The sequence below is a fragment of the Microcaecilia unicolor genome, chromosome 2 (genome assembly GCF_901765095.1).
Source record: "Microcaecilia unicolor chromosome 2, aMicUni1.1, whole genome shotgun sequence".
NCBI classification, from domain to species: Eukaryota; Metazoa; Chordata; class Amphibia; order Gymnophiona; family Siphonopidae; genus Microcaecilia; species Microcaecilia unicolor.
Genome location: NC_044032.1, coordinates 213,314,382 through 213,331,215, shown reverse-complemented (window position 1 = coordinate 213,331,215; position 16,834 = coordinate 213,314,382). Strand labels below are relative to the sequence as shown.

The window sequence follows — 16,834 nt, the reverse complement described above, 5'->3', positions numbered from 1 at the left end:
GCAGAGAAGGGCTACAAAATAAAGGGAATGGAACGACTTCCCTATGAGAAAAGGCTGAGAAGGTTAGGGCTCTTCAGCTTGGAGAAAAGGCGGCTGAGGGGTGATACGATAGAAGTCTAAAAGATAATGAGCGGAATAGAGTGGAGAGATGTGAAGCGTTTGTTTACACTTTCAAACAACAACAAAACCAGGGGACACAAGATGAAGCTAGAATATGGTAGATTTAAAACAAATAGGAGAAAGCTTTTCTTTACTCAGCGTGTAGTTAGACTCGAACTCGTTGCTGGAAAATGTAGTGACAGCAGCTGGCCTTACAGAATTTAAAGGGGGTTTGGACAGACTCCTGAGGGAAAAGTCAATTAAACATTATTAAGAATTAAGTTTGTTTGGGGGGTTTTCAGGGTTTTTTTTTTTTTGGGGGGGGGGGGGGTTGCCGGGTTCTTGAAGCCTGGATTGGCCACTGTCGGAGACAGGATGCTGGGCTTAATGGACCCTTGGTCTTTTCCCAGTATGGCGGTGCTTATGTACTTATGATTAGAGGCCACGGAGGGAACACATAGAAAAGATCGTCCAGCCGGGGCTGAAGAAGCGCATCCACTCTTTGTGCTTTGAGATCCTTCCAGCGACTGAACAAGGCAGTTTTGCATTGAGAGCGGATGCGAAGAGATCCCTTATCAGAAGACACCAGTGCTCTATCACTGCTTGAAATGCTGTCTCGCTAAGAGACCACTCTCCTAGATCTAGAGTGGTTCGACTGAAGAAGTCTGCCCGGACATTCTCCGCGACCTCAACATGAGCTGCCAATATGGCCACCAGATGCAGCTCCACCCAACTCATGAGCGGCACTGTTTCCTGCTCCAACTGATGACTCTGCGTTCCTCCTTGCCTATTAATGTAAGCCATTGCCGTGGTACTGTCGGACAGGACTTGAACCAATTGGCCTGTCAGCAGCTGATGAAAGGCCTGGAGGGCCAGCCGAATTGCCCTGGTTTCCAAGAGATTGATCAAACAAGTTTTGCCTCTGACGGAGACCGACGACCTTGAGCATAATGCCCTTGACAATCAGCTCCCCTGCCCTTGAGACTGGCATCTGTCATGACTACCCTTCATCTCGGTGGGTCTAGAGGAATTCCTTTGGACAGATTGTGCTTCCGAAGCCACCAGCAGAGTCTGCTTAGAACAAGTGCTGGGAGGGGAAATCTCTTCAGCAGCGAATCTCTGTATGGTGACCACCTGGGGAGCAATGGCTGTTGAAGCGGTCTCATGTGCGCTCTCGCCCACAGTACTGCCTCTATCGTTGCCACCATGGAGCCCAATACTTGGAGATAGACCCTTACACATGGCACCAAAGTCTGCAACAACTGTCGAACTTGAGGATTCAGACCTGGGGGAGAAACCCCCGACCCTGCTGATTGTCTAAAAATACCCCCAGATAATCCAGCAACTGGGTCAGCTGCAGGTGACTCTTCTGCACGTTGACTAACCAACTGAGGGATTGCAAAAAGCTGACTACTCGGTCCATGGCTTGGACAATCTCCTGATATGACTTTGCTCTGAGTATCCAATTGTCTAGATAAGGATGAACTAGAACTCATTCTGTACTGAGGGCCACCACCATAACCTTGGTAAATGTGTGAAGAACCACTACCAGTCCAAAAGGCAGTGTTTGAAACTGATAGTGTTTGCCCAACACTGCAAAGCGCAGGAAACATTTGTGGTCGACCCGAATAGGAATGTGCAAATAGGCCTCAGTGAAATTGAGGGCAGTCAAAAATTCTACGGTCCAAACCACCACAATGACTGACCGCAACTCCATCCAAACGGAGGACACCCTGAGGGCTCTTTAGGATGCTAGAGAGGATAAGGGGGGAGGGTCCCAGCCACCCAAGTGTGACACCACCGAAGCTGTGGTGTGGGACCCAGCCAACCGAGTGTGACACCCCTGAGGCTGAGGGGACGGACCCGCGGGCCTCAGCCTCAAACCATAGGTAAACCACCGGATGCACAGAAAAGAAAGAAAAACACCCTCTAAGGACTAAATTCTGCAACCCTCAAGCTAAACTGTAAAGGAAAAAAAGGGGAGAGAGAAAAAGAAGAAAAGAGGAATGAAAAGGGCTCACCACCTTCCACCTGCTGGAGACTGTGAATACTGGATCTGGCTCTGGTGGGCAGGGGCTCTTATTGGCTCTCCCTAGAGTCAGAGTTCTCAGTCTGCACTTGCTAGTAGGCATGCACAACCCATCAGTCACATTCTGGGCCAGTCCAGAGGGACGCTAAGGAATAGTTGTTTTTCTCTTACAAAAATGAGCCCCATAGTAACCTATAGAAGTTTGTAAATCTAAGTGCTTTGAAAATGAGCGTACTTGGATTTAAACAAAGCCTTTGATAGTTTCTCACAGGAAGCTCATTGAAGGCCCTGTTTACTAAGGTGCGCTAGCGTTTTAAGCGCGTGCTAAAAATTAGTACACACTAACCATGTAGATGACCATAGGAATATAAAAGGTTCTACATGGTTAAGAGCACCCTAATGCTTAGCACGCACTAAAAACGCTAATGTGCCTCTAGTGCGGCTTAATAAACAGGGCCCTGAGAGAGATGAAGGTCTCAAGGTGGCGAAGCAATGTGCCAAGGCGGTGGTCAAAGCCAGATGGATTCTAGGCTGCTTAGAGAGAGGCATTACCAGAAAAAAAACAGGTAGTGTTTGTCTTCTTTTATTTATCAAAAACTAATGATGATTACAAAAAAAAAAAAAAAAAAAGAAACAGGAAAAACAGCACCAAGGCAAATATAGAAAGAAGAAAATCACAAGAATGTATGCATTTATTCTCTCTATATATATCTAGATATCTAGATCTATATCTAGATATCTATATCTATAAGAACTTGTTACAAAACATTCATGAAGCAAGCCATATAGTTTTAAAACATGAACAGATACAATCATCGATCCAATGTCAACAAAAATCTATGAAGAAAAGCCTGAATAACAAATTATATAGGCAAAAAACTCCACCAATTAACATATAAACTGCAAGACTGTTAATTACAATAACTTGCCATATAATGTTCAGTGTCCAAAACAATATTTAATATCAAAATCACTGATAGAAATTCTTCAAAACAGTATATAGCGAATGTCATTTTCCCCATCCATGCACTGAAAATTCCCAAGATTTGCCTGTCCTGCGCATAGAACAGGTGCATTTCTAAGAAAGCTACTCTAGAGGTTCTGGATTTCAACTTGTACCTAAAAACCTAAATTTGGCTTCCAGGACCTCCCTGCCACACATTCCTATATCATTAGGACCCATGCGTACCAAGACAGTCAGTTCCACTCCAGCATTGTCTAAATGACGCCTAGATGACGCCTGTCTGCCTGGTGCGAAGATGGCAGACCTCACGCACCTTACCAAGTGATCATCCTGTCCACCAGTCACCCAGCTATCTATATGAATAATGACTGTCAATTATCAAAATCTTAAGGGAGAGCTGAAGGCTAGGGGTGTGAAAGTTAACTGGGAGGTTTAAGGCTGAAGGTTTGCCTGAGACAACCACTACCCTTGCACCCACTCTGCCTTTTGAGACAGGGAAATATCTACAGTATCTTAACATAATTGAACTACTACCTTGAACTACTACTGAAAAAGTAAGAGCTAAATTCAAATTTAAATAGTAGTATTTAGACCAATGCTTCTCAACCTTCTCCTGGAGGTACACCTTCAGATTTTCACCACCACCACAATGATAATGCATGATTCAGATCTAGATACAAGTCTCTGCTATATGCAGATTTCTCTCATGCATATTCTTTGTCATGATCCTGAAGTCTGGACTGGCTAGGTGAGCCTCCAGGAGTTGGTCAACACTGATTTAGACCAAAATGAGTAAATATAATACTAGTATTTGGTAGCTAAAGCAGTCATTGCTAGGGCTGGCTCTACCACTATGCATATTAGGCAACTGCCTAGGCCATACAAATTTAGGAGCCAGCAGAGGAGCAGTGCATGGGCATTCAGCACAGGCTCACATCCATGCCCTGTCACATCCCACCCCCTCCCAAAGGATATCTGTGTCAGAGAGTCAGAGGGATGCAGCAAGCCTGATGTTTTCAATAAGTGGCTTGAGTCTTGGTGTAAAGAAGAAAGTGTTCAATACATAGGAGAATGGGGTAATATGTGGGAAAATAACAGACTGTACTGTAATGATGGGCTACATCTTTCTGTAAAGGAAAAAAGGATCCTTGGGGAGAAATTCAGACAGGATGTTTCTAGACATTTAAACTAGAAGGTGGGGTTGACAAAAGGAAAAAAGGGAATTCAGAAAGTCACCCCCAGAATAAACATGATAGCAGAAAGGTCATCTAAAAATAGAAAACCACCTAAACTCACATAAGCACGTGGAAAGCAATGAGCACAAATGCTCGTAGTCTAGGTAAAAAGATTTAAGACTTGCAAGCCCTGATGTTTGATATTGTTGCTATTACGGAGACGTGGTTCAATGATTCCCATGAATAGGATGTGACTTTACCAGGTTATAATCTTTTTAGGAAGGACAGAGAGGGCCGAAGAGGTGGAGTACAGCTGTATGTGAGAGAGAATATCAGAGCTGCGGAAATGCGGGGAACCTGGGGAAAAAAAGAAGCTTTATAGATTGTCCTGAAAAGAGAAGATGGAACTGTATCCACATGGGGATTAGCTACAGACCTCCAGCACAAACGGAGAAGCTAGACAAGGATCTGATAGAAGATATACAAAAGATTGGTATGAAAGGAGAGGTGCTACTGTTGGGAGATTTCAACTTGTCTGATGTGGACTGGAACATCCCTTCTGCAGAATCAGAAAGAAGTAGGGAGATTGTGGACACCTGTCAAAGTGCCTTGCTCAGACAAACGGTGATAGAACCCACGAGGGAAGGGTTGATGCTGGATCTAGTGCTCACGAATGGAGGAAGTGTTTCCAATATCCGGGTGGGTGCCCACCTATGTAATAGTGATCATCACATGATATGGTTTGATATAAGGGCAAAGGCAGAGTGCGGACGCACAAAACGCAAAGTACTGGATTTCATACGTACTGATTTTGATAAAATGAGGGGATACCTGAAGAAGGAGCTGTTTGCATAGGTAGGAGAAGTGGAAAATCAGTGATCAAAGCTAAAGGCTGCTATAAATATGGCAACTGATCTTTACGTGAGAAAAGTAAACAAAAACAAGGAAACAGGCTTTTATTGATTACATCAACCATGTAGATCCACATATTACATTTACTACAAAAATTTGTGAATCAGAAATTGATTTCTTGGATATCAAAATTCTGAAATCTCCTGAAAATGGGTTTAATACTACTATTCACAGAAAACAGACTGAAAGAAACACCCTATTACATTATTCAAGTTTTCATTCTAATTCACTGAAAAGGGGTGTTCCTGTCGGTCAATTCCTGAGGTTGTGACGCTTAAGCCCTTCAGTGGAGGAATTTTAAAGTTCAAGCAACGGATATGTTTGAAAGGTTCCTTCAGAGAGGCTATCCGGTTGGTGTGGTCAAAAAGGCTTATAAAGCAGGTATTATATGCTGACCGCACATGGCTCTTTTTACCTAAACAAAATGAGACAATCAGTTCTCCCATGTGTGTGCTCCCATATTCTTCTCGGGCTACTGCTGTTGGTAATATCATTCATAAGTACTGGAATATGCTTGCGATGAATCCTACTCTCTGTGAACATCCAAAAGTTGCATTTATATGAGCAAATATGGGTGAAATTTTGAAGGGTTCTTGATCTGATCACTCACCTGGCAGTCACTCCCCATGTGACAAATGTGTCTATTGTAAGTTTTCTTTAACTACTACATATATTTGTACTCCTGGAACGACTAAAAAAATTTTACCTTAGGCATAGGACCTCCTGTGACAGCTCGCAAGTAGTCTATTGTATTTTATGTCCTTACCGCCTATATATCGGACTAAAAGGAAACTTAAACAGCGAATAGCGGAACACATTAACAATATAAAAAATTTGAAAATGGAGGCACCATTAGTCGGCCACTGGTTATCCCGTGGCCACGTAGTAGATTATGTGCATGTGGTGGTGCTATCACAGGTGGTCTTGAAGAGAGGTGGCAACGTTAGCGATGTTTTGCTGACTTTGGAACAAAGATTCATTTTTTATTGGAATACCCAGGGGGTTAAACCTAGAGGTGGAATGGTGATTTTGATTTTGTAATTTCTTTTTATGGTATCATACAATTGGGATTCTATTTAAACCCGAAAGTAGATTGTAAGGGCATTTCCGCCCACAGATTAGGGCACTGACAGCATGATCTGGAAATTGATTGATAGCGGTTCTGTATAGGTGGGTTCATTTTTCATTGTTTTTTTTCAGTGATATTGTTTGCTTCTCCAGAGGAAGAATGTATGAAATGTGGTCTCGCACTGGGGAGCAGAGGAGCTACTGATTTTCAAGTCCATTTGCTGACCTAATGGCTGCCCAATGCTTGTTTGGTTGTCACTGTGCCACGCTTTCATCTGGGTGGCTTGGAATTTGATGTTGCCAAGAGGATGTATTATTAATTAACATTTCTGAAAGACAGCTTTCATCAGCATTTGTGTGAAAACTATATATGCCTGAAGACAGGCGTCTGAGATTTGGTTGCCGAAAGCTGACACCTTTGTGATACAGTGGTCAGTTTGTTTTTGACAACAAAAAAAGACTTTTCTCCTTCATATATCATCTTGGACAATTATTTATGAGTTTTGAGCATTGGGTTCAGCAATTGGATACAACAGCAGAATGTATGTTTCTGTAGTATGAATGTGGTAGGAGTGTTATATGCATGTTAATAAATATTTTGGATATTGTTTCATTAAGGGTATGGAGTATTTATGTTTAAACATATTGGAGTTAAAATTTAATGCCAAGAAATGCAAAGTGATGCACTTGGGGTGCAGAAAACCAAAAGAGAGATACCGAATAGGAGGGAAGAGATTAGTAAGCTTGACTCAGGAGAAAGACCTTGGGGTGTTGGTGTCAGAGGATATGAAGGTGAAGAAACAATGTGACAAGGCAACGGCTGTGGCTAGAAGGATGCCAGACTGCATAGAGAGGGGTATAACCAGCAGAAGAAAGGTGTTGATGCCCCTCTACAAGTCATTGGTGAGGCCTCACTTGGAGTATTGTGTTCAGTTTTGGAGGCCGTACCTTGCTAAATATGTAAAAAGACTGTAGCTTTTCTTTGCACCACTTCCAAAAATGGTATGGGATTTGCGTTGCAAACCGTACGAGAAGAGACTTGCCAACCCAAACATGTATACCTTGGAGTAAAGGAGAAACAGGGGTGACTTGAAACAGACGTTCAAATATTGGAAAGGTATTAATCCGCAAACAAACCTTTTCCGGAGATGGGAGGGTGGTAGAACTAGAGGACATGAATGGAGGTTGAAGGGGGGCAGACACAGGAGTAATGTCAGGAAGTATTTTTTCATAGAAAGGGTAGTAGATGCATGGAATGCCCTCCTCCGGGAGGTGGTGGAGATGAAAATGGTAAAAGAATTCAAACAGGCGTGGGATAAACACAAAGGAATCCTGTTTAGAAGGAATAGATCTACGGAATCTTGGCGAAGATTAGGTGGCAACGCCAGTAATTGGGAAGCAAAACCAGTGCTGGGCAGACTTCTACGGTCTACGCCCTGATCGTAACTGAATAGATATGGATGGGCTGGAGTGTTTAAGGGGCTTCAACGTTAGCTTCAGAACTCTTAGTACAAGAACAGTGCTGGGCAGGCTTCTACGGTCTGTGCCCTGAGAATGGCAAGGACAAATCAAACTCGGGTATACATATAAAGTATCACATACCATGTAAAATGAGTTTATCTTGTTGGGCGACTGGATGTTCAGGTCTTTATCTGCCATCATTTACTATGTTACTATGTTATGTTACTATGTTACTATGTGCAGGCCTGTGTTCAAGCCCCCGTGCTGAGTTTGCTTTTGCTTCCAGCCTGAAAGGAAGTACAGCTGTCACAGTGGCAGGCCCAGCAAGAAGGAACCAGATGCTTAATACCAGGCCAGATGTGTGTGTATTGTAGCACCTAAGCCGAAATATTTAAGACGCTCTCTCCCTCCCCCTCAATTAAGAAGACAGGTTTAATAGTTTGATGCTAGTGAAGCATGAGGCTCCAAGCTAGTGATTCCCAAACCTATCCTGGGAGAACCCCAGCCAGTCAGGTTTTCAAGATATACACAATTAATATGCATGAGATAGATCTGCACACCAAGGAGGCAGTGTATGCAAGTCAATCTCATGCATATTCATTGTGAATATCCTGAAAACTTAACTGCCTGAGGTTCCCCCAGGGCAGGTTTGGAAATCACTGCCCTAAGCTATAGCTTCTCTAGCATATACATAAATCTGGCCCCGCTGAACAACTTGGGTAGGTTAGGAAAGTTAAGATACTGTATACCTTAGGGAGGGTAAGCAAGAGAAGAAGGGAGATGCTAGACCAAGAAGATTTGATAACAGGAGACAGCGTGAGCCTATCTGGTCCATTATGTGGACTGAAGTCAGTAAGCAAAGCTTGTCACCCTATCAAATTTGTTTTGGGTTTACCAAGATGGCGGCACCTGTAGGGGGGAGATTTAAAACCTCCTTGGGGGGAGACTGGCTTCAGCCTTTTGACACAATGCTGTCTCCTGTTATCAAACTTCCCTGTGCTAGACTACAGAGGAGGGGTGTAGAAGGGCCTTGAGCCACCCCTAGAGCAAGAGGGACACAGATAAAGTCCCCCTAGGACAGCGATTCCTAAACCTGTCATGGGGGAACCCCAGCCAGTCAGGTTTTCAGGATATCCACATACAGTGAATAGTTATGAGATCAATTTGCATACTCAGCTTCCTTGGTTTGCAAATTGATCTAATGCATATTTATTGCACATATCCTGAAAACTTGACTAGCAGGGGTTATCCAAGATAGATTTGGGAATTCCTGCTAAGGGCATCAGATACCCTGGGACCAACCCTGGTCATTAAATTCCCCATCAGTCAAACTTGCATTTCTACAAGTCTCACTAAAAAAGGACAACTGGACAGATAAAGTAGGTAACCAGTTTTAGAATGGAGCAGTTTTATACCATCCTTAACTTCAAACTATGATTTAACATCTTCAACTTAGTTTAGCACAATTTATATGCAAGATTGTTAAAAAAAATTGTGCAGATAACATGAGACTCTTTAAAATGGTTTTTAACAATCCGAGTAATTTAAGTATCATAATTTTGACTATGTATTTCACCGTGGAGAACAGGGACATAACGGGAGCTCCATTAAACACAGCAAAAGATCTGCAATATATCCAAGTTCAAAAACTGGAAAGCGTTCATAAAGTATCCATATGCATCTAGCCTCTCTTTATCTGCTTTTATAAGGACTTCACCATTACTTCTTCCAGTGGCCTTACACAGTAGTAATCAGGGGCCTAGCCCTCTTTCTTCTGTATCCTTAATACAAAGCTTGCCTTCCTGAGTTAAAGGAACCACAAACCAACTCAAACGATCTATAGCTAAAGGAACCAGGACACACTCAAATGCAGAAAACCAGGGATACCATCATTTGCAAATACCGTAGTAATATGAACTAGCCAAACATCCCCGCCACAAAACACACACCTGTTGAGACTGACACATTCTCCTTTTAAATCTTAACTCTCCTAATCTAGAGAATCACATATAGGATAAAGAAAAAATGCACAGAAATATCACAAACTCACAAAATCCTGGTGAAATGCTGAATAACAACTGTGACTAGGCTGATCTTAAAATAGCCAGGAGAATAAAATATGTATTTGCCTGCAATCAAATGATAATCAGGAATCCATCTAAGAGCCCTCTGAGCTGACCAAGCTGGATACTAGAAGCCAATAAGCACAAAGCAATCCATTGTTGTGTGTCAAAAACAAAAACAAGACAAAACCTCAGCTTTTATATGTCAAAAACTGAAAGAACCATTTGTTAGCTTCCAAGTAAACGCACATGAAAATTTTTTTTATCAGAAAACTAATGATTTTTCAACAAGCAGATTCCATGGCTAGAGACCACTACTAGTATGAAGCGCTGTTCACAAAATATGTTGAGACTCAACAGAGCTTACACTCTACTCAAGACAGACAAATAGGACAAGTTAAGGTATTAGACAGTTATTTATTATAGGAATAACAAACATTGGTACCAAACAGGTGAACAGAGTCCTCCCACCTAGGGTAGACTAATCACTGGAATAACAGGGCAGTGCCCGAGGGTCCCACAGCAGTAGGGGCCCACTCGCCCCTAGCTTCCACCTAGTTTAATGTTTTGATTGGTAGTTAGGGGCCCATGACCATTATTGCCTTGGGGCCCAGAACACTGTCAATCCCCCCCCCCCCCATATTGAGCAAATACCTCCCTGAACTAATAAAAGGAACTGTGCTATATTTCACATTGCCAGCCATTCTGAAAAGTTGGTGCCTATGACTCCCCCCCCCCAACCCCACACATACACTCTCCTATTTATCTTTCTGCACTTGTTGGACCTCTGCTGGTCTAAAGTCTCTCATCCTGAAGGAGTAGATTATTTACCTGTACACCATTAAATTGGGGTTTCTGAAATAACCTCATTTACTATTTATAGTGTAATCGGTTTTCTGTCTCTGCCTCACACAGCTCACTAAAAGCAGCTGGTGAGGAGACTGGTCACAGAAATAGAAAGACGTGGAGACTACTTTCCATAGCTGATAAGACGTTGAACAATCACAGGCCGAACTTTTTATACATCTATAAACGTAAAAACTGGAAATAGTCTTGCTAGTATGGTTTTATCTTACGTGAAAGTTTTTTTTTTTGAGTGAGTCAAAAAGTAAAAGTATGGGAACCAGTGCTAGGCAGCAAGCAAGTTCCAATTTTCACTTGGGTGTAACAAAACTAGTAAACACAGCTTCATCATTTCGGCTTTCGAAAGTGAAGAGTCCAGACGCCACAGTTTTCTTGGCACAAACCAACACTGTCAACAGAGCTACCAAGTTCCAGGAGGAAAACTTAACTGACCAATCCAGGATTTTAAAACGTACACATCCCAACAAAGCACTATAATATTAGTCCCTGACTGTACCCATTTAAACCGATAGCCCCACAACACAACAGGATGCGGTTGTTAAAAATCCAGGACTGGCCTCAAGTCTCCCTCCTGGTTCAGGATAACCTGAAAGCTCAAAGTCAATAACTCTTCAAACTGTGTGAAGAGAGGGAGCCTGAATGTTTATTTGCTTATTGCATTTGTATCCCACATTTCCCACCTCTCTGCAGGCTCAATGTGGCTTACAATATATCATGATTGGTGGAACTAGATTAGAAAATAGACAGAAAGATATTGGGCAACATATTAGAAATAAAAACAGGCAGATATTGTAAAACAGATCTGAATATATGTGGAGGTGATGTGTATGTTCTGAAGATCAGCTCTATATCGTTGTAATACAATATCAAACACACAAGAACAAGATTTTCTACTCATCCTATACTAAAAAGCAAGAGCATAGGGAAGGAATCAGCGGTTGCAGCTCGTCCAACCGAAGCCCCGTACGCAGAAAGTTAAGTTCAACTAGCGCAGGTTTTTGTTTACACATAACTGCAGAAGCCGAGAAGAGCCCTGGCCGTCTCGCTCACCTGGGGATGTATCTGGCCTCGTCGCCGAGCCGCAGCTGGAAGTCCTCCCAGGCTCCGGGCGCCTCGGCCCCGCGGAAGCCCCGCGCGAAATCCTCGAAGGTGATGGCGCCGTCGCGGTCGGCGTCCAGGCGCTGGAAGAGCGTCTCGGCCTCGGCCGGCTGCACGCGCAGCTCGGCGCATAGCGACGAGAACTGCTCGCGCTCGATGCGACCCGAGCCGTTGGCGTCGCACGAGACGAAGAGCGCGCGCAACCTGCCCAGTACGTCCTCCTCCATCCGCTGGGGGGGGGGGAGGGGGAGAGGTAGCGAAACGAACGGTGCCGAAAGAAGAGCGCGCGCTGCGGACCAAACTGCGCTCCTTAAGCCCAACAGGAAGAAAAGAAAGCCAGCGCTGCAGGTTCTAGGAGGAGTGCGCTCAGTCCCTGGCTGGGATCTCCGAGTCCCTCCTCCTCGGGTGAGGTAACGGCGATCAGGTGCTGCAGGACAGGCGTTGCTCCTTGTCGCGATGTCTTTGCACGCAGGGCTTGAGAGGCAGTTGCTGGTCCCGGATTCCTTTGAGTTTGGTAGACTTCCCGGTGACGCAGGGCTCCAAAGTTTGCCCTGTGCGCTCTTTCCGCTTGCGACTGTTTGCTTTCCTATGGTGTGTGCCAGCGGCCAGCGTGACTCTCCCGGAGGCGGCCGGCGAGCTGCTGAATGAGTGCAACTTGAGCTCACTCAAGGAGAAGAAAGAACAACAGGTTCAGGACACTTTGTGTGTTCATGTGTATGAAAAGAAACAGCCCCTACGTCAAAGTAGGCACTACAAGAGTGAGGGTATTCCTCAGCTTAATCTCCCATCAAGCGATATATCCTCTGATCACCTGTCTTATGGCATCTTACAAGTTTACCTGCACACATGGATAGACTACCTGCTGGAGACTCTCCAGGGGATTACAGTTTCAGAACATATTACAGAAACTCAAAGTAAATGATCTGTCTCGTGGTTTTTTTGTTTTGTTTTTTAAGCTATGACAGTTTTTATGAAATTTCATTCATCTGGTACTGAAACCTTAATGATGGTGACAACTGTGTAATCAAACCAATGGAACGTTAAGTGTAAAAAGAAAAGCCACAAAAGATGTATATGTACCTTTTCAGAAAAAGATTATTGTGGAAACTTCTATACAGTTTGTATTTTGAAGTAGTGTTTTTCAGCATTTACATTTTTAATATTTTCTGTATTGCTAAGTAGAGGAGTGTGGTAGCCGTGTTAGTCCACTCTTAAGGTTATCAATAGAAATCAAACAAAATAAAACATGGAAAAGAAAATAAGATGATACCTTTTTTATTGGACATAACTTAATACATTTCTTGATTAGCTTTCGAAGGTTGCCCTTCTTCCTCAGATCGGAAATAAGCAAATGTGCTAGCTGACAGTGTATATAAGTGAAAACATTCAAGCATTACTATGACAGTCTGACAGGGTGGGGGGATGGGGGTGGGTAGGAGGTATGCATGGGGACATCAAAGCATATCATTGATATTCTAACAGGGTGGGTGTGGATAGGTGAGGGGGAGGGTGATCAACAGAGACATACAGCTTTATGGTTTATAATGGGCTAGGAACCCCAGATCCTTGTTAAGTCCTGCAACCCCCGGGATGGTCTCCGGGAGTGTTGCCTCCTCCCTCGGGGCGCCCGGGGAGAATCTGCTACAGTGCAGGAGGAAGGAATCCACGGACAGAGTCCCGCTTGTAGTGACATGCAATCCAGGGCTGGAAAAACTGAGGAAAATCGTGAGAGATCTGCAGCCTATACTCCGGGAGGATGAATTGCTGAGGGAGATGTTCCCATCCCCACCAGTGCTGGCCTTCCGACGGCCACCCAATTTAAAACACAGGCTAATCAGGAGTAAGCTTCCTTCACAGACTGAAAAGGAACAGAAGGGCACACTTCCCTGTAGTTTATCCAGTTGCAAACTATGCCAAAATATTTCACAGGACCCCAGGGTCATCCACAGAGGAAAGATATTCGGCATGGAGGGATCTTTCACTTGCTCATCTTCCAATGTGGTGTATATCGTTCAGTGCAAAAGGTGTAGCGAGGGATGCTATATGGAGAAACAGGCCAGATGCTTAAGACAAGATTCAATTTGCATAGACATCATATGAACAATGCTGGTGCCAGCAGGGTTCCCACACCTGTTGGTCAACATTTTACAGGACCAGGACACTGTACCAGTGATTTCACAGTGAGAATCCTCAAAGGTAACTTTAAAACCATACAAGAACGTAAGACCTTTGAAGTCAGAATGATTGAATATTTTAACACCCAACAGAAAGGACTTAACAAGGATCTGGGGTTCCTAGCCCATTATAAACCATAAAGCTGTATGTCTCTGTTGATCACCCTCCCCTCACCTATCCACACCCACCCTGTTAGAATATCAATGATATGCTTTGATGTCCCCATGCATACTTCCTACCCACCCCCCTCCTCCCACCCTGTCAGACTGTCATAGTAATGCTTGAATGTTTTCACTTATATACACTGTCAGCTAACACATTTGCTTATTTCCGATCTGAGGAAGAAGGGCAACCTTCGAAAGCTAATCAAGAAATGTATTAAGTTATGTCCAATAAAAAAGGTATCATCTTATTTTCTTTTCCATGTTTTATTTTGTTTGATTTCTATTGATAACCTGTATTGCTAATAAACTCTCTCCTTTTTGAATTGAGTCTTCTTTTATTGGTATTTGGAACAGCTTTACAAAATTAAAAACATTCATAACAAATGTTACAACAAAAGTGAGCAAAGACACAATATGTTTTGCTTACTTTCCAAAGAAAGAAATGTAGCCTTAAATCTCCATTAGGGCCTTTTACTAAGCTGTTGTAAAAAGTGCCCATAGTGTGCCCTTGCATGGGGTTTTCCCATTGTAGTAAAAATTGCCTTTTTCTGTTTACTGTATTAATGGTCATGTGCTAATGTTGCCATTATTATGCGGGCATTCAAAAAAAATAGCACGTGGGCATTTACCACCACCCATTTTGTAGGTGGTAAGGGCTCACATGCTATTCCTGTGCTAAACAGCGTGTTCTAATGTAGGTGCATTAACTGATTAGGACAGGAACACCCATTCTCCACCCCCACAGACATGCTCCCTCAAAAAAAAATTTTTGCACACACAAATTGGGCTCATACTGCAGCATGCCTAAGTATGTTCCACAGTATGCAATTTTAAGCTACTTTAACGTTAGCACCTAACACAGCTTAGTAAAAGGCCCCATATCTTTATATTATGTGTATCTATATCTGAGTACCCTGCACCCCACCCCCTATAACTTTTCTATTTGGCGCCCTATCCTCATCAAATTCTATTGGTACCCAGAAAGATCTGGACAGGGTTTTAATTTTTTTTTGGTGGGGGGGGGGGGGGGAACAGGGGGTCTGCATATACCACGTGTCTGGACACATGCACATCTCCAGAAAGTTGCTTCCATGAGATCTACATAGCACTTCTTTTTGAACGTACTGTCTGTGCTCTTCAGCAGGTTTCCCGTGGAATTGTTTGGGTACACTTGAATTCATCTATCGATTTATGCGTTCAATTTGATTACACTCCTAATAAAAGCAACCATCACCCCTCCAACCCCAATCTAATAATAAAACAATGCCCATTATAAATGAATTATATATGTTCGATTTATAATAAATCACCCTTCCCTTTAAAATAATCCATCACTACTGTGCCTTTCATTCTACAATTTTAATAAATAACAAGTGAAATATTAAATTAAGGGGCTCATTTTCAAAGCACTCTAGACTTACAAAGTTCTATAGGTCACTCACATAACTTTGTAAGTCTAAGAGCCCTGTTTACTAAGCCATGCTGTAGGCATGCTAACTTTTTAGCGTGTGCTAATGATAGAGACACCCATAGGAATATATGTGTATTATATCGATATATCAGCGCATGCTAATTTTTAGTGTGCGCTAAAATATTAGCACGCCTACAGCACAGCTTAGTAAACAGGGCCCTAAGCGCTTTGAAAATGAGACCCTTAATTTAATATTTCATGTGTTATTTATTACATTTGTAGAAGGGTGATTATTGTAGATTGAAAGCATGTTTATTAGGTGTATTAGTATTATGCTAACATTGCATTATATCTCTGGTATTTGAATTCTAGTGCTGTTAAATATGTACATTTTTGATACTTTCATGGTAGGTCTATTATTAGGTTTCAATTTATTGTTTTCAAGTTTACCTCATTTATTGTGTTTATGTTTATTCATGGATGTTTTACTATTGTTATGCTGTTAACAAAATTATGGGCCCTGTTTACTAAGCCGCACTATAGGCGTGCAAACCTTTTAGCATGCACTAAAAATTAGTTTCCTAAACCAAAGATAATCTAATTCTAATCTGATGGTAAAGAATTCCATGGTTGGGGGAGGGCGGCGAAAAAAAACAAATGCCCTTTTCTGTGTGCAGTGTAAGCATGACAACGACGGCAGAGCTAAGAGAGAGGATTGAGAGGAACAAAGTGATCTGGAAGGAACATAAGGGACTAGCAGCTCAAAAATACCATGGTGTCGTACAATGAAAAACTCAAAACACCAAACACAGGACTTCAAGCTTAACTCGACTCTCAATGAGTAGCTAATGCAAATATATATAAGCTCTCCTGTACTCATATATTTCTGTTTCCCACTCAGGAGCCTAGTGGTGATATTCTGTACAAGTTGCAAGTGATGCAAATGTTTGTTTTGAAAGACCCATATATAAGGAGCTACAACAGTTCAAAAGGTGTCATAATCATAGCATAAGTAACGGTCACTAGTTTGTCCTGTAGCAAAAAACAACGTATCCATCTCAAAGCATGGTCGCAAAGCAAGTGTGCGCCACTAAGGAAATCTGCTTATGTAGCAGAGGACCTCAGACCATCCCAGGTAACCAAGACAAGTTTTGGAATCTCCCATTCCTCTTGTCTCTGCCAGAACCTTTGCTTGTTATTCTGTGCCTTTAACTTTTCCCTACTTCCTCCCACCTGGATAAGTTTATGCCCATTCATAATAAGGTTTGGCCCAAAGTAAAAACACTAGACACATGGAATTGGAATAAACTAGCCGCAGCTTCATTTATTGCCAGGTATTACTAGAACTGAA

General features: G+C 42.7%; 1 protein-coding gene across 1 annotated transcript in view; it reads right to left on the bottom strand.

The window, feature by feature from the left end:
* The window catches only part of RASEF (RAS and EF-hand domain containing), a 257,435-nt gene extending 245,262 nt beyond the window's left edge, over window positions 1–12,173 (bottom strand). The window contains exon 1 of the mRNA XM_030193700.1: window positions 11,686–12,173. Within this exon, the coding sequence (XP_030049560.1) occupies window positions 11,686–11,960 (275 nt within the window). The 5' untranslated portion in view covers window positions 11,961–12,173. The remainder of the gene's footprint in view (window positions 1–11,685) is intronic.
* Between the last annotated feature and the right edge of the window lie 4,661 nt (window positions 12,174–16,834).